The 25,359-nt window shown below is 50.5% G+C and overlaps 2 protein-coding genes across 11 annotated transcripts in view; both read left to right on the forward strand.

Annotated features, from left to right (window-relative positions):
* Positions 1-25,359, forward strand: part of LOC118398941 (microtubule-actin cross-linking factor 1-like) — a 144,567-nt gene that overhangs the window by 86,457 nt on the left and 32,751 nt on the right. For all 10 annotated transcript variants that reach the window (XM_052471960.1, XM_052471951.1, XM_052471954.1 and 7 more), the window contains 9 exons: positions 20,171-20,332; positions 20,555-20,725; positions 21,619-21,785; positions 22,088-22,247; positions 23,022-23,348; positions 23,501-23,585; positions 23,780-24,006; positions 24,227-24,433; positions 24,811-25,038. In XM_052471960.1, coding sequence (XP_052327920.1) covers positions 20,171-20,332; positions 20,555-20,725; positions 21,619-21,785; positions 22,088-22,247; positions 23,022-23,348; positions 23,501-23,585; positions 23,780-24,006; positions 24,227-24,433; positions 24,811-25,038 — 1,734 coding nt within the window. The remainder of the gene's footprint in view (positions 1-20,170; positions 20,333-20,554; positions 20,726-21,618; positions 21,786-22,087; positions 22,248-23,021; positions 23,349-23,500; positions 23,586-23,779; positions 24,007-24,226; positions 24,434-24,810; positions 25,039-25,359) is intronic.
* On the forward strand, positions 350-7,377 carry LOC118399232 (uncharacterized). The gene is made up of 2 exons (XM_035795148.2): positions 350-5,629; positions 7,269-7,377. The coding sequence occupies exons 1-2, from the start codon at positions 2,186-2,188 to the stop codon at positions 7,299-7,301; spliced, it is 3,477 nt and encodes a 1,158-aa protein (XP_035651041.1). The 5' UTR covers positions 350-2,185; the 3' UTR covers positions 7,302-7,377.

A 25,359-nucleotide genomic window follows, 5' to 3' on the forward strand; every position in this document is an offset into this window, starting at 1 on the left:
AAGCAGTGATGAATGTTGCAGTCTCACACTGCTCGCGTCTCTATCGAGCTTGTGGCTGGCTGTGAACACTGAGCAATAGTACCAGCCTGCCTAGCAACAAACCCCCTCACCTGCGTTAGTCTTTTAATTTCATCCTCAAGCCTATTTATCCATTCATTTTGAAAGATGATTTGTACAAGTTCTTACCGTGGGATAATCTTTTCCCATTATCCCAAGATTTTTTTAAAAACGAGCAAAATCCTCCCTGTCCACCACTCTGTCTCTCCTCCCCCTCTCTTTTTGGCTCCACGCCCCCCCTCCCTCCTCCCTTCCTATCTGTAGCTCACTCCCCCACCCCTCTCACAGGGGGTTTTTCGGGAGAGGAAACCAGCATGATTGGAGCACTTCCTGTGTTTTAATACCAGAGCAGGAAACAGAACAAACGGAGCTGGATTCAAACAAAAACAGTGAGAAAGGGAGAGCGAGAAACGAACAAGTGAGTGGAGAGAGACAGAGTGGGCGAGCAAGGGAGAGAGGAAAAGTGGGGAGATTTTTTTTAGCAGCTGCAAACCATTTCAGTCTGAGCGACAGAAAGAAGGCAAGGGAGCCTGCATGCAGAAAACAGAGGGAAACAGAGGAAGACTGGGATTGCGTGGCTCCTTGTTGTTTCTCTCGTCTAAGGAGACTCTGAAAGAGAGCGAAGCGGAGAGAAGGAAAGCGTGTGTCAGGGGATTGTCTGGGAGAGGGAGAACGCCTGCAGAGTCAGAGGCAGCGCTCAGGCTGGGGCTCGGACTGTCTGGGTCTCTTGCCCTCTGGATACAGTGCCACGATACACAGCAGCTCTGCCCGCCTGGACGGGGCTCACCCCACCCACCCTCTTCCCCCTAAGAGAACACTCTCACCCCCTCCCGGATTCAGCCTTCAACTCTGGATTCACTGTCTCTTCTTCCCTGGAGCTGTGGGTGAGTAGCGTGATGGAAGGAGGGAGATGATAGACAGGCGTCTCGTCTACGCTAGGAAAAGGCTCTGGATCTCTTTGTTCTGTTTTTTAAATTGCAAGACTGACTTTTGCGGCGTGGCAGGTGACGGGATTGACTTTTTCTCGCTAATGATGAGGAGGATAACGATGACGTCAACACGGGGATGACGGCGCACTCCAGGCAGAGAGCGGGGCACGGCCTCCAGACCCACTCAACTCATGCTTTGTGATGGGAATGAAAGGGAATGGGAGAAAGTATAGACTGTCTGCAAGGACACTCATTGCTCGGTTACTTTGTCTGAGATTTTGTTTTGCTGCGATTTGTTTTTGATTCCCTCTAAAGACTGAAGGATATACTATTTTCTCAATTGTTTTGATTCCCTCTAAAGACTGAAGGAAAAACTATTTTGGGCTCAACAACAAACCCTGGACTACGACCGAAAAAGAGCAACATTTTTCACCCTGCACAACCTCTTTTCATATCAGGGAGTAGTGGATTTCTCACCAATTTTAAAGGAAACTTTAGACACTTCTTTGGCTGCTGCTCACCGAGACAGTTGCTCAACCCTTCTCTGCTGCTTATCCTGTTGTGGCAGAGCGAGGGAGAATAGAAAGGGAAGGAAGTAGTGTACCAGCAAGGGGAGATTGGGAAATGATTCCAGAGTGGAGTTGAAAGACTGTGTGAGTGAGGGGGATTTGACATAAAAAAGAAACGGAACAAAAGGATGTTATCTCCTCGGCACTCACCTCGTTCTGGACTTTGGATGTCTACGAGACAGCCCCTGCCTTCTTCCTGACCACCTTCCAGACGAGCAGTGCTGCCTCATATGCTGCTGGAGGGGAGGAGAGGAGCGTCTGCCGGCAGGTTACTCTCTAACGGATGCTCCCCTGCATTTCAGATAGCGCTGGGATATGCCGTTGCACTTCTATTGAAGTGACATGGTAGCATTCGGACCTATGGACTTGTCCTGTGGATTGCAAAGCTTTTTTTTTGTGTGTGTGATTTTGGGTAATTTTAGTCATTAAAGCGGATTCATGTTTGGGGTTGTGCTTTGGACCGGGAACGGTTGACAAAACTGAACTATTTTCATCCCACCTATTGAGGTGTTTTTTCCCCATTTGTTTTCTGTGGAATACTTATTGGCCCCATCCCCAAGGGGGCCAGCCTGCCCCTATAAAGGACCACTGCAGGGTGTCAGGGGGATATTGCCCAGGGGCAGCTGAGGGATGGGGAAGCCCCTGAGCCGGCCGGACTGCCTGAGGAAAAACCCCCGATGCCTGGGGAAGGGGGACGAGGATGAGGCCTACATCGAGGACTGCTATGTCCCCCAGCGCTCCATCTACGACACCATGCGTATCAATGAGCAGATTGACCAGGGCTCCAAGCTCAGCCAGCCCTCGCGCAGCACCCTGGGCTCGGGTGGCGGCGGAGAGGGTAGCACCCTCTCCAGCAACGGCACCATCGGGGCTGACTTAGGGAGCGTCTTTGTGTCAAGGGGACACACTGATGCCGGAGTTAAAAGACTGGACGAAAGGGTGATCTTTGACGCCCTCAAGCTAACCGGCGATCCCCAGAGCATGTTGTCACCTGGAAGTGGCGGCGGTTCTGGTTTACCCATCGCGGCCTCGTCCTCTGCCTCCTGTGGGGCAGCTGCAGTAAAAAGGCGCCACCAGGGCGGCGATAAGAAAGACAACCCCAATCGTCGCTCCTGGAAGGCATTTATGCCCCCCTGTTACCCAGAGTTTGCAGAGAGGCTTGAGTTTACTCCTGGGGAAAGTGCTGAGAAGCATCTGTCTGGTCCTGGGATTCCACTTTCTCTACTGCAGCCACCAACCCCAACCTCCACAACCCCCTTACCTCCTTACTCACCTTCCACTGTGTCGTCCGTGGTTCTTCACACACCCCCTGTCTCTTCCTCCCCTTCGTTGACGCCGACAGTGAGTCCCATTCCCCCCCTCCAACAGCACCCTGTTAGCAAGCAAAAACAACTTCACCCCCTGCTCCAAAAACAACACAAGCAAACACATGCGCTACTCTCCCCTTCAAAAGAACAGCCATCGCTGCAGTTACCTGCCCAACCCCACCAGGGCTCTGGGAGCACCCCACAGCACAGTCCCGGTGCTACCACAAAGCTGGAAAGAAAAAGAGACAAGCGTCATCGGTGGCCAGTTGTGTCTCCCAGAGCTGGTGTCAAAAGAATTCCAGAGGAGAGGCCGGAAGCGGCCAAGGCTTCTGACTCTGAAAGAGATACTGACTCTCCTCTCCTAGAACAAGAACAGGACAACGCCCCTCTCCTACCTCAGTTGGCCCCACCGAAACCTGTGTTCTGCCCCCCGACTAAAGCACGCACATGGCCCCGCAGCATGAGAGGGGGCAAGAGGTCCCACGGGGGCATGCGCCACCACCTCCCTGTCCTGCCGCCCCTGCCCCCCTCACTGGGAGAGGACAGTGACATGGACGAGGAGTCCTTCTACCTACTAGACCCTCCCTCACCTTTCCTCCAGGAAGAGAAAGGGCTGGCCCATGGAGGGCTGCCTTTCTCCCCTTCCCTCAGCCAGGAGGGGGGTGAGGAGGGACTCCTGGGCTGGGCTCCCCCTAATAGTGAGCTCCGGCAGCGAACCGCCTCAGAGCTTAAATTCGACGAGGATGAACGCAGGGTCTTACAGGAGCTGGATGAGAAGGGAGAAGTGGAGGAGGAAGGGGAAGGGGAGGAGGGAAAACGGAAGGAGATTGAGGAGGAAGGGACTAGAGAGGTGGAAGAAGTAAAGCGTGAGAAAGGAGAAATGGAAGAGGAGGAGAGGGCTAGGAGAGAGGAGAGGGAGTGGAAGCTGGAGAATATGGAGATAATGGACCAATGTTGGGAGGGGGACTCTGGAGAAGGCTGGGAACTCCAACAGGTCTCAGGGTCTTCTGGACATTGGCCCCTTCTGACCCCTCCAACAGGTTTTGAGGCACCTGGGGACCCCGGTACCTCCCCTTGCCCCAGCTCAGGGGCCAGCTCAGATGACCTTTTTCTAGAGCTGGAGAGACAATGTTTAGAGGACGAGGAAGGGGAGAGCTCTGTGAACACTGAATCTCGTGAGCAAACAGATCCCTACAACCTAGCCAGTGTAGAGGAAGAGGAGCAAGAGGAAGCCACTTATGCCTGTAAATATTTTGTGGAAACTCTCCCTATGGATATCGATCAAAGCACAGAGACGGATTGCACTGAGCCCCGGTTGAAACACCCAAACACAGTTTCACCTCCTGAACACATGGACCAGGCCCAACCACAGACTACTGAACACACTGACCTGGAGGAAGAACAACCCTGTTATGAACTAGATCGGGTTCTCATTGAAGATGAACAATATGATATTGATGAAGAAAAGCAAAGTGCAATTGAAGATGAAGAGCAGAGTGGTCCCGAGACTACTGAGATGGACTCTGTCTGCGGACCTCTCCCTGTGTCAGACTCCAGCGGGGTCCACATGTCCCAGCCAGACAGAACCGCTTTGTCCGGCACCACCCAGAACGGCTGTGAACACGAGCCGCCTGCTGAGACCGAGTGGGACCTGGACAGTGGGGCGTCATCAGATCAAGAGGTCGAGGAAATGAGCGAGGAATCAGGGTTGTGCCTCCAGATGCCCTCTGCACTTCCTCCCTCCCCCAGCCCACAGAACCCTTATGCCGAGGGGGAAGAGCAGGAGGAGGGGGAGCCAGCCTGGAATGCATGTGAGCAACCTGACCCGATTTTGGACATTGAGGTGGTTAGCATGGACCAATCCCCTGGGTCAATCCACACAGATGGAGAAATGGGGGTTACTGCTGCAGAGGATGTTGATGTACAAACTTCCTGTCAAGAAGAGCTGTTCTCCTCAGAGGTTAGTGATGTTGCCAAGGAGACGAGCTCTGACACTGAGCGGATGACACTTCCATCGTCAGAGACCAGGGACCGCTCTGTCCCCGCAGATGAGGTTTCTTCTCTGGATGTGTCTAGGCAAGACGCGGACCCGAGGTCCACAAGCACCCCCAAAGCGTTCTCAGATTCTCTCCCCCATTCACACTCCCCTTCACCCTTACCACTGTTCCCCGTCAAGCACGAGCCAAGAGGGCCAGGCCTGGACAGCAAAGACTCTGATGCCTTTGTGGCCACAGACAGTTTTGTTTACCTGGCTGTGTCTGTGCCACCCCTGTTCCCTCAGGACTGCCCCCTCTCCCTACTGGAGTCCTCAACACCCCCCAGCCCCATCCCCAATCCCTGCCCTGATCCAGACGACGGGGCCTTCCTTTGCCCCGACAGCTTTGTTTACTTGGCAGCCCCGGAGCGGCTTCCCCAGGTGTCCGACGGAGGCTCCGCTTGCGAGGACGCCCAGGAGCTGGACTATGGAGACTCATACTCTGAAGGTACCCAGTCAGGAGTGGACTTCGTCCTTGGATCCATGACCGGGGACAGTGACTGGGAGTCTGACGGCTCGGCCTTGGACCCTCCTTGTACCAACAGGGAGTGGGAGGAGCTGGAATCCGAGTTGCTTCAGGGTCTTTTCAGGGAGGGCCAGATGGAAGACCAGATGCCCCCAGGGGCCACAACAGAGGCTGAATGGTCAGACTGTGAGACCCCCTCAGGCCCAAAGACCACAGAGCAGAGAGGAGCACCCTCACCCTGCCCCGACATAGAGACCCATGCTGAGGTATAACTGTTTTCCATCCGTCTTTAATTTAGTTGAATAATCAATGGTCAAGATCCAGTCAGACAGAAACTGACACGGCTGGTCAGTGTTTGTCAGTGCGTCAGTCTCTCAGCTTGGTAGGGTATAGTGGTGTTTGTAGTTACTTGGTACAGTGTCTCAAGTTCTCTGTCTAAACCCCTCTTCTCAGCACTGTCCTCTAAATTCACACGGATTGGTCTCCGCATGTTCCTCATATCTAATAGTTCCTTGTATAAGACTACAGGATCCAGTGTGATCACAGTGGCTCTCAATTCCTTTCAGTATTGCAAATGCATGAGGTTGATTATATACACGGCTTGGAAAATGCTGTGGAAAAGAAGCTGGGGCAACAAATAGCTTGTGCTACTGTAGTTGGACTGTGAATGATTTCAATATGACGAACATGGGGGTGTCTATCCGTTTAATGGAAAATACCTTCAGGTTGTCTGTGTGTATGTGATTGTGGATGAGGGAGCATGTTTGAGGAATGTTCTTCAGACAGACCGGCGCGCTAGGGAACGGCATGTGCTTGTGTTTTGATCGATAGTCCGCGATTTAAGAGTTGCGCGTATAAACAGACATTCTGTTTGCTTTGACTGTAAATAGCAGCCAGACGAAACCCTTTTCAAACGTCCACATTTACAGCACGGCGCTTACATAACCTCACCTAGACGACAGGCTTCGAAGGTAAGCACTTCCATCTGTATCGTAGAACCTGTGTACGAGTTCGGCATTCGAAGGACCCCGGGTTACTTGTGTACGCAGTGAGACTTCTGAATTCCAGACGTTGGTTTTGAGTTACTTTATTGGTTTTTAATGACTTTATTTGATGTAATCAGCAACTGTTTTTTAAAAGGATTTGAGTTTTTCATATTTCAACACCATGTGGTTTCATTGAGCCATTCAAAGTCTGAATTGGGAAGTTAAGCACACAGCCTGCACCCTTTCACAATGTAATCCATTTTAGAAAAGGGCTGTAAACGTAACAAAATGTGGAATGAGTGAGGGGGTCTGAATACTTTGCGAATGCGCCGTATGTGTGTATGTCTTCCCGGGTCAGTGTGTTTGACAGGCTATCGTGCCTAAATTGGGGCCTGCTCTGCCTCACATTGTCTCTGTCTGTCTAGGATGTGCTTGTCCCTGCCTGCCTGATATACTTGTGATGGACTCCTGGGTCTTATTATTCAATCACTGGCTCTATCAGCTACACACACTGTTGGCCTGGTCCTGGCCGGCCGGCCCTGTCATCCTCATCTCATTTTGTCTGTGTGGTTTATGCATAGTCACGGTTTCTCTGCCCCCCCCAAATGCAATCAGATGCCCTGTCCTGTCAGCCTGGATTTGACTGGAGAGGATTAGAGTTAGTGTACTGTAGTACAAGCGGGTTTCTGAGGGGAAAATAAAGTCACTGTCTGTTGGCAGGGTCGTAATCTCCCAACCATTAAAAATCCCGGCCCTCTACTCTTTCACCCCGTCTCTTCTCTCTCGCTCTCTTTCTCTCGCTCTCTACCCTTCCTCTCCTTCTCTCTCCCCTCACCCTTACCCTCTTTTTATCTACCCTTTTTCGCTCTCCGCTTACCCTCGCTCTCTCCCTCCCTCTCTTTCGTTCTCCTCTCCACAGTCCGACAGCACTTTTCTAGAGATAAGAAAGTGAGAAGTAAACAGTAGGGGTCTATGCAGGGAGTTTCTGTTGCCAGTAAAACACAAACACTGGACAAAGTTGTCGGGGGGTATAAATAGAAGATGAGGGCGTGCCAGGGTCTGAGCCGCTGAACTCTTGGCTGTGGCCAGTCGCTCCCTCTTCAATGCCAAAGTCCACTTTGGATAGGAAACCAAAATAAACACGACCGTAGATTGTTTTAGCGGCAAGGTCGGTGATACATGGTTTGGAATGGAAATGGCGGCCATTTTGGTGCAAGAGAGAGCACTCTGTGAGGGAACAAAGCGCTGTATGGCTGAACACCTGGTATTACTCAAAGGCCCTGGTAAAATGATAAGGAGGGCAAACTTGGCAGAGCCAGATAATCAGAAGGGCCTTGTTTTAATGGGAGGCAATCGTTTCAAGGCATGGCTGTGTATCCTTGCACTCGGAGACAAAGACTGACAGCTGGATGGAGGCTTCGGATACTGAAAAGCTAGGAAGACAGGACAGACAGACATACACTTACTGGAAAGAAATAGAAGATATACATAACACAGAAACAGTCCTCTCTTCAATGTCAGAAGTGATGGTTACATTGGAAGAATAACAGAAAACCAGCAGAGTCTGACGGGGAAGAAAGATGGGCCGACAGACAGGCGAGATGCTGAAACAGAGTACAAAGAGTGCAGGTGGGCTCAGATCCGGTAACGGGCATATTTGATATGATAATGATGCCATTGAAAGACAAGCAGACATCCAAGCACCTGCAAAAGAAGAAAAGGGGAGGGAGAGAGAGGGGAAAAGGAGACAGATGGAAAGGGAGGAGAAAGAGGGAGAGAGAGAGGTCTTGGCCACAATGTCCCGAGTTCAATGAGCTTGTTTCCTTTTCAAATGCAATCTATCATCAAAAAGGGATCTTTCTCTACCACTTTGATGATTGATTGATTCAGCACTGCCCAGTCTGACCATTGTAACCTACTGCAATATTCTAATATCAAGGTCCAGGTGAAAATACGTCCTCCCTCCCTCTCTCTTCCGAGTTCTGCTGGAAAGGAAACCAGGGGATTAGGATGGGGAGAGAGGGAGAGGGAGGCTATGGTAGTCGGTGTCATAGAGGAAAGGGCTGCGAGCCTTGTTCTCATTGATTTGGATGGTCACACGTGTCCCACTCTTATTTATGTAAGTCAATATTCCAGCTGCGACTTTCTCTGTAGCGTTTGGACACGCTGGCTAAATACAGTATGGTTATGTATGGCATTAATTTGGTTTGTGCTACAGTTCGCACCACAATTTAAGCACGCTATTAAGGTCTTTAAGTGTGTGTGCATGCGAGATTGGCAGTGACGTTCGTTCCGGTCTGTAGGTGAATTGATGGTATTGTTTATATTAGCCAGCGGTTGCCCATTCGTCATGATTACGGTGGTGATTGTTCCTGAGTGATGCTCTGGACACCAGCCGTGAGGACTGCTGTGGCCTGTCTCCTGTACTGCAATAGCTGGTTAGCGCAGAACACACACACAGAAACACGTACCCAAGTAAACACGCACACCCTCAGGCACACACTGTTTAAAATGGTAGTTATACACGCCAGGGTTTAGTGAGTCCTTGTGGGTTTTGGTGTATGTGGAGAGAGGATGAAGGACTGATCGAGACCGTGAGATGTCACACAATTAGTAGAAAGAGATTTGTACTGTTTTCTACTTTTGAGCCAAGAGGTCAACTTGTGGAACTGGCTTGAGCCAGACTCATTTTTAGAAGAAATGATTTCTCTGTCTAAACTGACCTGGGCTGAAGTGAGAAGAGCCAGTATCGGGTGGTGGTTTAGCCAAGAGAGAGAAAGGAGGGATGTTGGGGAAAGTGAGGGGATATGAGTGAGGGAAATGTGAAGGTGGGGGTGGAGATAAGTGGAGTGCTACTGTTACACCCCTGAAAACGGGGGAGAAATAATCACGACAGTGATACGGTGTTGTATTCTCAATTCAATGTTTAGTTCAATCATTTCACAAAAGTAACACATTACAAAACAACAGAAAACCCATTGTACAAATAACACAGCAAAATATCTTATTAACAACGCACATGTTCATTCACAATCGACATAAAATGGCAGCTACTCTCAGTACGATGCTATTCTTCACTTCAACCGAGCAGGGCTAATATTAATCTCTTCAAACTTAACTCTAACTCTTAACTCTAAGAAGGGATGTTGGGGAAAGTGAGGGGATATGAGTGAGGGAAATGTGAAGGTGGGGGTGGAGATAAGTGGAGTGCTACAGTGTGTGTGAATCGTTGAGCCACTGCCATAGTTCAGAGAGTTGGGGAGGAATGAGAAACATCCCAGGTATTTTCCATTGCTCTGGTTGAGAGAGAGAAATAAATGCACAAACACACTGTACAGACAGAGACAGACAGACAGACACGTTACACAGACAGACAGACAGACACGTTACACAGACAGACAGACACGCGTTACACAGACGGACAGACACGCGTTACACAGACGGACAGACACGCGTTACACAGACGGACAGACACGCGTTACACAGACGGACAGACACGCGTTACACAGACGGACAGACACGCGTTACACAGACGGACAGACACGCGTTACACAGACGGACAGACACGCGTTACACAGACGGACAGACACGCGTTACACAGACGGACAGACACGCGTTACACAGACGGACAGACACGCGTTACACAGACGGACAGACACGCGTTACACAGACGGACAGACACGCGTTACACAGACGGACAGACACGTTACACAGAGAGAAATAAATGCACAAACACACTGTACAGACAGAGAGACGGACAGACACGTTACACAGACAGACAGACACGACACGTTACACAGACAGACAGACAGACACGTTACACAGACAGACACACGTTACACAGACAGACACACGTTACACAGACAGACACACGTTACACAGACAGACACACGTTACACAGACAGACAGACACGTTACACAGACAGACAGACACACGTTACACAGACAGACAGACACACGTTACACAGACAGACAGACACGTTACACAGACAGACAGACACGTTACACAGACAGACAGACACGTTACACAGACAGACAGACACGTTACACAGACAGACAGACAGACACGTTACACAGACAGACAGACAGACACGTTACACAGACAGACATGTTACACAGACAGACAGACAGACATGTTACACAGACAGACAGACAGACACGTTACACAGACAGACAGACAGACAGACAGACAGACACGTTACACAGACAGACAGACAGACAGACACGTTACACAGACAGACAGACAGACAGACACGTTACACAGACAGACAGACAGACACGTTACACAGACAGACAGACAGACACGTTACACAGACAGACAGACAGACACGTTACACAGACAGACAGACAGACACGTTACACAGACAGACAGACACGTTACACAGACAGACAGACAGACACGTTACACAGACAGACAGACAGACACGTTACACAGACAGACAGACAGACACGTTACACAGACAGACAGACAGACACGTTACACAGACAGACAGACAGACACGTTACACAGACAGACAGACAGACACGTTACACAGACACAGACAGACACGTTACACAGACACAGACAGACACGTTACACAGACACAGACAGACACGTTACACAGACACAGACAGACACGTTACACAGACACAGACAGACACGTTACACAGACACAGACAGACACGTTACACAGACACAGACAGACACGTTACACAGACACAGACAGACACGTTACACAGACACAGACAGACACGTTACACAGACAGACAGACAGACTCGTTACACAGACAGACAGACAGACACGTTACACAGACAGACAGACACGTTACACAGACAGACAGACACGTTACACAGACAGACAGACACGTTACACAGACAGACAGACACGTTACACAGACAGACAGACACGTTACACAGACAGACAGACACGTTACACAGACAGACAGACAGACACGTTACACAGACAGACAGACACGTTACACAGACAGACAGACAGACACGTTACACAGACAGACAGACAGACACGTTACACAGACAGACAGACAGACACGTTACACAGACAGACAGACAGACACGTTACACAGACAGACAGACAGACACGTTACACAGACACAGACAGACACGTTACACACACAGACAGACACGATACACAGACACGTTACACAGACACAGACAGACACGTTACACAGACAGACAGACACGTTACACAGACAGACAGACACGTTACACAGACAGACACGTTACACAGACAGACAGACAGACACGTTACACGGACAGACACCGCGTTACACAGACAGACAGACAGACACGTTACACAGACAGACAGACAGACAGACACGTTACACAGACAGACAGACAGACAGACAGACACATTACACAGACAGACAGACAGACAGACAGACACATTACACAGACAGACAGACAGACAGACACGTTACACAGACAGACAGACAGACAGACACGTTACACAGACAGACAGACACGTTACACAGACAGACAGACAGACACGTTACACAGACAGACAGACAGACACGTTACACAGACAGACAGACAGACAGACAGACAGACAGACAGACAGACTCGTTACACAGACAGACAGACTCGTTACACAGACAGACAGACAGACACGTTACACAGACAGACAGACAGACACGTTACACAGACAGACAGACAGACACACACAGACAGACAGACAGACAGACACGTTACACAGACAGACAGACAGACAGACTCGTTACACAGACAGACAGACAGACAGACTCGTTACACAGACAGACAGACAGACTCGTTACACAGACAGACAGACAGACAGACTCGTTACACAGACAGACAGACAGACAGACTCGTTACACAGACACAGACAGACACGTTACACAGACACAGACAGACACGTTACACAGACACAGACAGACACGTTACACAGACACAGACAGACACGTTACACAGACACAGACAGACACGTTACACAGACACAGACAGACACGTTACACAGACACAGACACACACGTTACACAGACAGACAGACACGTTACACAGACACAGACAGACACGTTACACAGACACAGACAGACACGTTACACAGACACAGACAGACACGTTACACAGACACAGACAGACACGTTACACAGACACAGACAGACACGTTACACAGACACAGACAGACACGTTACACAGACACAGACAGACACGTTACACAGACACAGACAGACACGTTACACAGACACAGACAGACACGTTACACAGACACAGACAGACACGTTACACAGACACAGACAGACACGTTACACAGACAGACAGACACGTTACACAGACAGACAGACAGACTCGTTACACAGACAGACAGACAGACTCGTTACACAGACACAGACGAACACGTTACACAGACAGACAGACACGTTACACAGACAGACAGACACGTTACACAGACAGACAGACACGTTACACAGACAGACAGACACGTTACACAGACAGACAGGTTACACAGACAGACACGTTACACAGACAGACAGACAGACAGACAGACACGTTACACAGACAGACAGACAGACAGACACACAGACAGAGACAGACAGACACGTTACACAGACAGACAGACAGACACGTTACACAGACAGACAGACAGACACGTTACACAGACAGACAGACACGTTAGACAGAGAAATAAATGCACAAACACACAGAGACAGACAGACACGTTACACAGACACACAGACAGACACGTTACACAGACACACAGACAGACACATTACACAGACAGACAGACATGTTACACGTTACACAGACGGACGGACACGTTACACAGACGGACGGACACGTTACACAGACGGACGGACACGTTACACAGACGGACGGACACGTTACACCGACGGACGGACACGTTACACCGACGGACGGACACGTTACACCGACGGACGGACACGTTACACCGACGGACGGACACGTTACACCGACGGACGGACACGTTACACCGACGGACGGACACGTTACACCGACGGACGGACACGTTACACCGACGGACGGACACGTTACACCGACGGACGGACACGTTACACCGACGGACGGACACGTTACACCGACGGACGGACGGACACGTTACACAGACGGACGGACAGACAGACAGACGGACACGTTACACAGACAGACGGACAGACAGACAGACACGTTACACAGACAGACAGACGGACACGTTACACAGACAGACAGACGGACACGTTACACAGACAGACAGACGGACACGTTACACAGACAGACAGACACGTTACACAGACAGACAGACGGACACGTTACACAGACAGACAGACGGACACGTTACACAGACAGACAGACGGACACGTTACACAGACAGACAGACAGACACGTTACACAGACAGACAGACAGACACGTTACACAGACAGACAGACAGACACGTTACACAGACAGACAGACAGACACGTTACACAGACAGACACGTTACACAGACAGACACGTTACACAGACAGACACGTTACACAGACACAGACAGACACGTTACACAGACACAGACAGACACGTTACACAGACACAGACAGACACGTTACACAGACACAGACAGACACGTTACACAGACAGACAGACAGACACGTTACACAGACAGACAGACAGACACGTTACACAGACAGACAGACAGACACGTTACACAGACAGACAGACAGACACGTTACACAGACAGACAGACAGACACGTTACACAGACAGACAGACAGACACGTTACACAGACAGACAGACAGACACGTTACACAGACAGACAGACAGACACGTTACACAGACAGACAGACAGACACGTTACACAGACAGACAGACACGTTACACAGACAGACAGACACGTTACACAGACAGACAGACAGACACGTTACACAGACAGACAGACAGACACGTTACACAGACAGACAGACAGACACGTTACACAGACAGACAGACAGACACGTTACACAGACAGACAGACAGACGACACGTTACACAGACAGACAGACAGACACGTTACACAGACAGACAGACAGACACGTTACACAGACAGACAGACAGACACGTTACACAGACACAGACAGACACGTTACACACACAGACAGACACGATACACAGACACGTTACACAGACAGACACGTTACACAGACAGACAGACAGACACGTTACACAGACAGACAGACGGACACGTTACACAGACAGACAGACAGACACGTTACACAGACGGACAGACACGCGTTACACAGACAGACAGACACGCGTTACACAGACAGACAGACAGACACGTTACACAGACAGACAGACAGACACGTTACACAGACAGACAGACAGACACGTTACACAGACATACAGACAGACAGACAGACACGTTACACAGACATACAGACAGACAGACAGACACGTTACACAGACAGACAGACGACACGTTACACAGACAGACAGACAGACACGTTACACAGACAGACAGACACGTTACACAGACAGACAGACAGACAGACAGACTCGTTACACAGACAGACAGACTCGTTACACAGACAGACAGACAGACACGTTACACAGACAGACAGACAGACACGTTACACAGACAGACAGACAGACAGACACGTTACACAGACAGACAGACAGACAGACTCGTTACACAGACAGACAGACAGACTCGTTACACAGACAGACAGACAGACTCGTTACACAGACACAGACAGACACGTTACACAGACACAGACAGACACGTTACACAGACACAGACAGACACGATACACAGACACAGACAGACACGTCACACAGACACAGACAGACACGTTACACAGACACAGACAGACACGTTACACAGACACAGACAGACACGTTACACAGACACAGACAGACACGTTACACAGACACAGACAGACACGTTACACAGACACAGAGAGACACGTTAGACACGTTACACAGACACAGACAGACACACGTTACACAGACAGACACGTTACACAGACAGACAGACAGACACGTTACACAGACAGACAGACAGACTCGTTACACAGACAGACAGACAGACTCGTTACACAGACAGACAGACAGACACGTTACACAGACAGACAGACACGTTACACAGACAGACAGACACGTTACACACACAGACAGACACGTTACACAGACACGTTACACAGACAGACAGACACGTTACACAGACAGACAGACAGACACGACACAGACAGACAGACAGACACGTTACACAGACAGACAGACAGACACGTTACACAGACAGACAGACAGACACGTTACACAGACAGACAGACAGACACGTTACACAGACAGACAGACAGACAGACAGACAGACAGACAGACAGACAGACAGACAGACAGACAGAGACAGACAGACACGTTAGACAGACAGACAGACAGACACGTTACACAGACAGACAGACAGACACGTTACACAGACAGACAGACAGACACGTTACACAGACAGACAGACAGACACGTTACACAGACAGACAGACAGACACGTTACACAGACAGACAGACAGACACGTTACACAGACAGACAGACGACACGTTAGACAGAGAAATAAATGCACAAACACACTGTACAGACACAGACAGACAGACACGTTACACAGACAGACGGACGTGTTACACAGACAGACACGTTACACAGACACACAGACAGACACGTTACACAGACACACAGACAGACACGTTACACAGACACACAGACAGACACGTTACACAGACACACGGACGGACACATGTTACACAGACAGACGGACGGACACGTTACACAGACAGACGGACGGACACGTTACACAGACGGACGGACACGTTACACCGACGGACGGACACGTTACACCGACGGACGGACACGTTACACCGACGGACGGACACGTTACACACGACGGACGGACACGTTACACCGACGGACGGACACGTTACACCACAGACGGACGGACACGCTACACCGACGGACGGACACGACCGACGGACGGACACGTTACACCGACGGACGGACACGTTACACGACGGACGGACACACAGACGACGGACGGACACGTTACACCGACGGACGGACACGTTACACCGACGGACGGACACGTTACACACGGACGGACGGACGGACGGACGGACACGTTACACCGACGGACGGACACGTTACACCGACGGACGGACACGTTACACAGACGGACGGACACGGACACGACGGACGGACACGTTACACACGACGGACGGACACGTTACACCGACGGACGGACACGTTACACACAGACGGACGGACACGTTACACCGACGGACGGACACGTTACACCGACGGACGGACACGTTACACCGACGGACGGACACGGACGGACGGACACGTTACACACACACGGACGGACACGTTACACCGACGGACGGACACGTTACACACGACGGACGGACACGCTTACACCGACGGACGGACACGTTACACCGACGGACGGACACGTTACACCGACGGACGGACGGACACGACACACACAGACGGACGGACGGACACGTTACACAGACAGACGGACGGACACGTTACACAGACAGACGGACGGACACGTTACACAGACAGACGGACGGACACGTTACACACACAGACGGACGGACACGTTACACACACAGACGGACGGACGGACACGTTACACACACAGACGGACGGACGGACACGTTACACACACAGACGGACGGACGGACACGTTACACACACAGACGGACGGACGGACACGTTACACACACAGACGGACGGACGGACACGTTACACACACAGACGGACGGACGGACACGTTACACACACAGACGGACGGACGGACACGTTACACACACAGACAGACGGACGGACACGTTACACACACAGACGGTACACACACAGACATACACGGACGCGTTACACACACAGACATACAGACGGTCACACACACACACAGACAGACACGCGTTACACACACAGACAGACACGCGTTACACACACAGACAGACACGCGTTACACACACAGACAGACACGTTACACAGACACACAGTCCAGGATAGGGTGGAGTGGGTCATAGCTGAGGCTCATTGTTGTCGAGGCAGTCAGGCTTCCTGTTGGAAGCAGGGAGGAGGCCCATCACCACAACACAGCTGTGACACGCACACACACAATCCAAGACACATATTGTTCTATTTTAGCATCCCTGTTCTCTTTCAAACTCCTACACGTCATCTCCTGGTGTGGAAAAGCAGCACTTTCACACAATATTTACTCCATATGAGCAGAATCCAATAAAACGCTTTGATTCGAGACAGACCTCCACACAACCACTTCCATGTAATTATACGGTGTAGAACAACAATGACTTACACACTCTTATTCATTTACCATAGAAATCACCCTCCCCATTGTTCATATTCACAAACACAACCCAACTGTTTTGTACTACTTTGCCAGTATAAGGCAAACAATATTTTGAGGCACTTTGTCTTAGTATTCTACTCTCTCATTTTAATCGAATTCAAATCAAATGAAAGTGGCCTCCAAAGTGATGCAGCGGTCTAAGGCATAGCATTGCAGTGCTAGCTCCGTCCCTACAGCTCCTGGTTCGATCCCAGGCTGTTTCGCAGCTGGCCGTGACCGGGAGTCCCATGAGGCGGCACACAATTGGCCCAGCGTCGTCCGGGTTAGGGGAGGGTTTGGCCGGCCGGCCGGGATGTCCTTGTCCCATCGCGCTCTAGCTACTCCTGTGGCGGGCCGGGTGCAGTGCACGCTGACATGGTCGCCAGGTGAACGGTGTTTCCTCCGACACATTGGTGCGGCTGGCTCCCGGGTTAAGCAGGCATTATGTCAAGAAGCAGTGTGGCTTTGGCTGGGTTGTGTTTCAGAGGACGCACGGCTCTCAACCTTCGCCTCTCCCGAGTCCGTACGGGAGTTGCAGCAATGGGGCAAGCCTGTAACTACTCATTTGGATATCACAAAATTTGGGAGAGAAAGGGGTCAAATAAAAGTTTGTGTTTGCTGTGTTTCTAGCAGTGCAGTAATACCTAGCAATAACATAAACAAATCAATCCACAAATAATCCCCCCAAAATAAGAAATATCCAAACGAGCAATGTCAGAGACCAGAATATAAATATGTACTCAGACCCTTTGACCTTTTCCCCATTTTGTTATGTTACAGCCTTGTTCTTAAATTGATTAAAACATTATTCAAGTGACCAGTGTTCAATGGCTCTCTGTACATAGGGCAGCAGTCTCAAAGGTGCCGGGTAGAGTACCCGGTGATAGCCGGCTAGTAACAGTGGCTAAGGTTCAGGTCAGGGTACTGGGTGGAGGCCGGCTAGCGGGGACTAACAGTCTGATGACCTAGAGAAAGAAGCTGTTTATCAGTCTCTCGGTCCCAGCTTTGATGCACCTGTACTGTATCCGCCTTCTATATGGCTGTGATTTGAGGTCCTTCTTGGCATTCCTGTGACACCGGGTGCTGTAGATGTCCTGGAGGACAGGCACGGTGCTCCCGGAGCTGTGTTGGGCTGACCGCACCACCCTCTGGAGAGCCCCGTGGTTGAGGATGGCGCAACAGCCCGACAGGGTGCTCTCAATGGTGCATCTGTACAAATTTGTGAGGGTCTTCGGGGCCAAGTCAAATTTCTTCAGCCTCCTGAGGTTGAAGAGGTGCTGATTTGCCGTCACCATGCTGTCTGTGTGAAGGAAGTGGAACTTGAAGCTTTTGACCCTCTCCACTGCGTCCCTGTCAATGTGCATGGGGCCGCGCTCCCTCTGTTGTCTCCTGTGGTCTACGATCAGCTCCTTCCTTTTGTTGACGTTGAGGGAGAGGTTATTTTCCTGGCACCTCTCCGCCAGGTGTCTCATTGTTGGTAATAAGGCCTACCAATGTTGTGTTGTCAGCAAACTTGATGATTGAGTTTGAGATGTGTCATGGGTGAACAGGGAGTATAGGAGGGGGATGAGCACGCACCCCTGTTGATCAGCGTGGCAGAGTTCCGTCAGGGAGTCCAGGACCCAGTTGCACAGGGAGGGGTCCAGCCCCAGGCCCCTGAGCTTAGCGATGAGATTGGAGGGCACTATACTGTTAAAGGCTGAGCTGTTGTCGATAAACGGCATTCTTACATAGTTATTCCTTTTGTCCAGGTGCGATTGAGCAGTGAAATGGCGATTGCGTCGCCCGTGGATCTGTTGGGACGATATGGGAATTGTAGTGGGTCTAGGATGTTGGGTAAGGTGGAGGTGAAATGGTCCTTAACTAGCTTCTCAAAGCACTTCATGATGACAGAAGCGAGGGCTACGAGGAAGTAGTCATTTAGTTCAGTTACCTTCGCTTTCTTGGGTACAGGAACAATGGTGGACATCTTGCCGCAAGTGGGGACAACCGACTGGGATATGGAGAGATTGAATATGTCCGTAAACACTCCAGCCAGCTGCTCTGAGGAAGCTGCTTGATATGTCGTCTGGCTCATTTTGAGTTCCTGTCGTCTCTATGGGGAAGCAGCCATTTTGCATTTAAGCCCTGTGTTTGATTTCAGGCTTTGACTCAGTGGACTTTGGGCTGGTTTTCTTTAGAGCTGGACACCCATCGTACCGTGTCTCCAGCTCTAGATGAGTAATGTGGCCAGACAGGTGAAGGGTGTGTTAAACTCCCTCTTTTCCAGCCACCTTTACTTTCTCTCTCTCTAATCCTTATAATCCCTTTCTCCTCCCTCCCTATTTTTCCTCGCTCACCCTCTTTCTCCCGCTCTTTCTCTCCATATCTCTCTTCTCTACCTCCTCCCTTTATCTCTGTCTTTTGCTCTCCCGCCTCCCTCGCTCTCCCGCCTCCCTCGCTCTCCCGCCTCCCTCGCTCCCCCGCCTCCCTCCTTCCCTCTCCCTCTTCTCTCTCTGTCTCAGGCGGTGGAGAGGGAGCAGGTGGACAGTATTCAACCCAAGCTGCAGCGCGTGAACGCGGTGGGCCAGGGCCTGATCCAGAGTGCAGCTAAACACACAGACACCCAGGCTCTGGAGCATGACCTAGAGACCACCAACCTCCGATGGAACTCCCTCAACAAGAGGGTATGTCTGTCTGTCTGTAATGGTATGTCTGTGCTGATGTGTGTGTGTGTACGCGTGCATGCTCTTGTCTGACTGACCTATGCATTTTTATGTGTTGCGTTAGTGTGGCGTGCGCGACTGGAAGGATGGGTTTCTATGGAATCAGGTTTCTGGCTTTGCATGTATGCCTGTCCATGTCAACAGTCATTGTCCCCCTCACTCACTGAATTGTTCCTTGACCAGGTTGCAGAGCGCATTGCCCAGTTGCAGGAAGCCCTGTTGCATTGTGGGAAGTTCCAGGATGCCCTGGAGCCTCTTCTGAGCTGGCTGAGTGACACAGAGGAGCTGGTAGCCAATCAGAAGCCCCCGTCGGCCGAATACAGAGTGGTCAAGGCCCAGATCCAGGAACAGAAGGTGAAGGGGGGGGGGAAAGGGATGAGTGGAGAAATGGATGATTGATGGCGTGAGGGTGGAGAGAGCGATGGAGTGAGGAACATATATTTTATTTTAATACTACGTTTTTTCCCTCTATCATACACAGTCATTATGACGGAGAATGTACTGGCCATTAGAGACATTTGGCTCCCTTATTTGGGTAAAATGAGCTTAATAACAACTTTTATTCATATATTTGCACTTTTATTTATTAATTGATAATAATAGAATTGGCTATTGGTGTTAATCAGTTGTCCTTATTTTCACATAGAAACATTTAACATGTGAAAGGGGGAAACACCCACACACCTAATTATCTGAGTCTTTTGGCAGAGGAAAAGACCAATTTGCCAGTCTGCCAGTCTGGTTTGGCATACAACACACCAACTCACAGAGATGACAGATTACAATGGTTTTTCCGAGGAACCGGAGAGGCAGAAAACACAATGCCTGCTCTCCCTGTTTCTGATACACTTCCCGTGTTTATGTGTCGAGGAGCACGGCGGATTCAGCCACTCCACTCAGTCATACGCGTTTACATCCGCCACTGAAAGTAGAGCCTCACTGCGGGGGTCAGTAGAGAGGAAACTGGAGATGAGTGGCGTTTACCGGGGGCCCGTTCAACATCACTGAATAGTTATGAATAGGTTCAGAAAGGGAACTACTGCCAAATTGAGCTACTACTCATAGTGAACGTCCTCAAAACACGAGTGGCTTGGTATTAGAGATACGGTATTGTTGGGGAACACTGCAAAACATTGCGGTATTGAATGTAACCCTAACCGTGGCATACATGCAGAACAAACATTATGAGAGTTTGGTATTATTTGTGGTGTTGAACAGGACCTTCGACCTTCTACCTCCTTTTCCAGCTGTTACAAAGACTACTGGACGACCGCAGAGCCACCTTTCAGATGATCCAGGGAGAGGGGGAGAGGATCGCAGCCTCGGCCGAGACACAGGACCGAGACAAGATCCAGAAGCAGCTGGAGAGTCTGGGGGAGAGATGGGGCGAGCTGCTGGAGAAGGCCAGGGCGAGGTAAACGTAGCTTACTGCATTGGACGCGCTACACATCGGGCATTGATACAACCTGTCCTCCTTCATCATGGACATGTGCCACAGTCAGAGAAGACGTACACACTCAACACCACATTTTGAAGACTCTTACACACGCGTGGACACAAACACACACCAGCCTACCTGTGTGTTACTGCTACTTCCGTACACAACCCACACATTCCTGACTATTTCGCATCGGACTGCTTATTAGGATCCACGATGAGACATTGATATACGAAGGCGACCCAAACACACTCTCCCTCCTCCTCTCCCCGCTGCAGGCAGTGCCAGTTGGAGGAGCTGCAGACGCTGGCACTCCAGTTCCACGAGGCGGTGGAGCCTCTCGGAGAGTGGCTGAGTGCCACCGAGAGACGCCTGAGCACCGCCGAGCCCATGGGAACCCAGACTTCCAAGATCACCCAGCAGATTACGAAACACAAGGTAACGTGGATGATGGTGTCACAAAGTAACGTGTCCCTCGCGATACATGGGTTGTGTTTAAGTCCCTGGATTGAAACTAGGAAGAGAAGAGGATGGTACCGGACTGACCAACTGGTAACTGTCCAATGAGTGAGAGAAAGGGAACCCCAAGCTCAGCCATTTTCTCCTCATTGTTTTTGATATGATTTGATATGGTTTCAATATTATATTTCATTGACCCTTTTTTTTGTTCATGATTTTTTCGTTCTTGTAAGTTATCATGCATATTTAGCATTCATGGCCATTCCTTATGATTCATGGCCATTCCTTATGATTCATGGCCATTCCTTATGATTCATGGCCATTTCCTTATGATTCATGGCCATTTCCTTATGATTCATGGCCATTCCTTATGATTCATGGCCATTCCTTATGATTCATGGCCATTCCTTATGATTCATGGCCATTCCTTATGATTCATGGCCATTCCTTATGATTCATGGCCATTCCTTATGATTCATGGCCATTCCTTATGATTCATGGCCATTCCTTATGATTCATGGCCAATTCCTTATGATTCATGGCCATTCCTTATGATTTCTCATCTGCATGCTCTCATTTTCTTTTATTGGTTGTTTTTCTTCTGTTCTCCCTCCTCTCTCCTTCACCCCCCATCACCCTCTCCTCTCTCCTTCACCCCCCCATCACCCTCTCCTCTCTCCTTCACCCCCCCATCACCCTCTCCTCTCTCCTTCACCCCCCATCACCCTCTCCTCTCCACACACACCACCCCAGGCCGTCCAAGAGGCCGTCTCCTCTAGAGGAGCCGAGGTCGACCGCCTCCAGGCCCTCGGCCAATCCTTGGCGCCCCTCAGCTGCGCGGCCGACCGCGATTGGCTGGGGGAGCGCGTGGGGGCGGTGCGGCTAGGCCACTCGGAGCTCAGTGATTGGTGCCAACGCAGGGCCGTCATGCTGGACCAGGCCCTGGCCAATGCCCAGCTGTTTGGGGAGGATGAGGTGGAAGTGCTCAACTGGCTGGCTGAGGTGGGCCAGCGGCTGGGACAGGTGTCGGTGCAGAGCTACCAGCCGGGGGTCCTTACCCAGCAGCACAAGCACACACTGGTACGATACTCTGGTTTGGAGAGGAAGTCGCTATTCATTAACACACAGTGGTAGGGCACTACCGCAGGGAGTATTGGATTGGCTAGTACTGTCTAGACATTGAGTCTCTGTAGAGGGTGTTCATTCTATTTTCTCTCTTCTTCGCCCATCAGTCTCTGAATGAAGAGATAGTGAGCAGGAAGAAGCAGGTTGACCAGGCCATCAAGAACGGACAGGCCCTGCTCAAGCAAACCACAGGTACAGTACAACCTCGAACTCTGGATACTACGGGTTCCCCCTTCCCTGATTCTGGACCAGCTCTCCAGTAGCCCGCTTCTAACCATCTCAATCACCAGCCAGGACTGTTCCTGGACCTGTCGTTATAAAGGCATATGATAACCACGGAGCCTGTATTCCACTGACTCTTGGTCTGTTGTTTTACCCCCTTGTAGGTGAGGAGGTTCTGCTGATCCAGGAGAAGCTGGACGGTATCAAGTCTCGCTACGCCGAGATGACGGGCGGGAGCAGCAGAGCCCTTCGCACACTGGAGCAGGCCCTGCAGCTGAGCACGCGATTCGCCAGCGCCCACGACGACCTCAACCACTGGCTGGACAAGGTGGAGGCGGAGCTCAACGTCATGGAGCCCGACGCCACGCCGGCCTATCAGGACCGACAGAAGGTTTTCTTGACAGTTTATTCCACATATATGCTGGGAATTTGGAACATATTCTGTGCAAATAGAATCACAGTCTGCGATATTTCCAGATGTTCAGTGGTCATTTCAATGAATGACATACCCATTGTTTCTTAAAGAATCCCTTTTTCCATAGCCCAACTGTTGCTTAAGTAGGACTTCTATCTTGATTTGAAGATACTCAATCTGTCTGTGTGTCTCCCAGGAGCTGAAGTGTGTGTCAGCGGAGAAACGTCTGGTTTTGGACACTGTCAACGAGGTGGGCAATGCCCTCTTAGACCTGGTGCCCTGGCGTGCCCGCGAGGGTCTGGACCGCCTGGTGGCGGATGCCAACCAGCGCTACCGAACGGCGGCTGAGACCATCACCCAGCGGGTAAAGCTGGTACAGGCTGCCATCCAGAGGTCACAACAGGTACTGCAATGTGACAAAAACAAGTTTGAAAAGGGGTACACCGTTGGTACTTCACTGAGCACTGGCGGTAGAGTGCATTCAGGGTTCGTATTTACAGTGCATGGTGGTGTTGATAGTTAGCGGTAGGACTAAATGTAGAATTTAATGATTTGAACAGTTTTTATTTTCATGTCTTTGTTCTCTGGCTCTATGGTGTGTAGAAGTCATTCATGAGGTTTCTGCGCCCGTTGTCAACAAGAGGATGATGCGAATGTTTGTGGCATTTCCCTTCTGGTCTTCTCTTGGCGTGAGGAGGCTGTGTGTAATGCTAACCAGCTAACGCTACTGTGATTGCTGAGTGTGCCGGTGCTAACTGTGTGTATCTCTCTGTGCCTCAGTATGAGGAGGCGGTGGACGCGGAGCTGACCTGGGCTGGGGAGACGGAGAGGAAGCTATCCTCCCTGGGTCCTCTGAGTCTGGAGCCGGACGTCACCGTGGCCCAGCTACAGGTCCAGAGGGCCTTCAATATCGACATCATCCGACACAAAGACACCGTGGACCAGCTACTCCACACCAGGGACGACATCCTGGAGACGTGCAGCGACCAGCAGAGAGACGCTCTGGTGGTGAGGAGAGATGGATGAAGGGGGAGAGGGTTTGGGGAGAGTGAAAGAGGACAGAGAAATGCAGGGAGTTCGAGAGAAGGGTTCAAATGCTTCCAAACAGACCAAGAGGACTTTTGTAACATATAAGCAATGACCAATTCAAGAAAAGTTAATTCACAGAAAATCAAACGACATGGTAGACGTTTTATAATGGTATTGTTAAATATTATAAACAAGGAGGGAAATATTGTGTTTTGGGCTCGATATATAAATAGGCAAATACTCTTGTATTTTTGTGCTTGAAGTAAAACGGAACAACAATAGTACACAAAATAGAAAATA

Source organism: Oncorhynchus keta, chromosome 20 (assembly GCF_023373465.1).
Source record: "Oncorhynchus keta strain PuntledgeMale-10-30-2019 chromosome 20, Oket_V2, whole genome shotgun sequence".
Classification (NCBI taxonomy): Eukaryota; Metazoa; Chordata; class Actinopteri; order Salmoniformes; family Salmonidae; genus Oncorhynchus; species Oncorhynchus keta.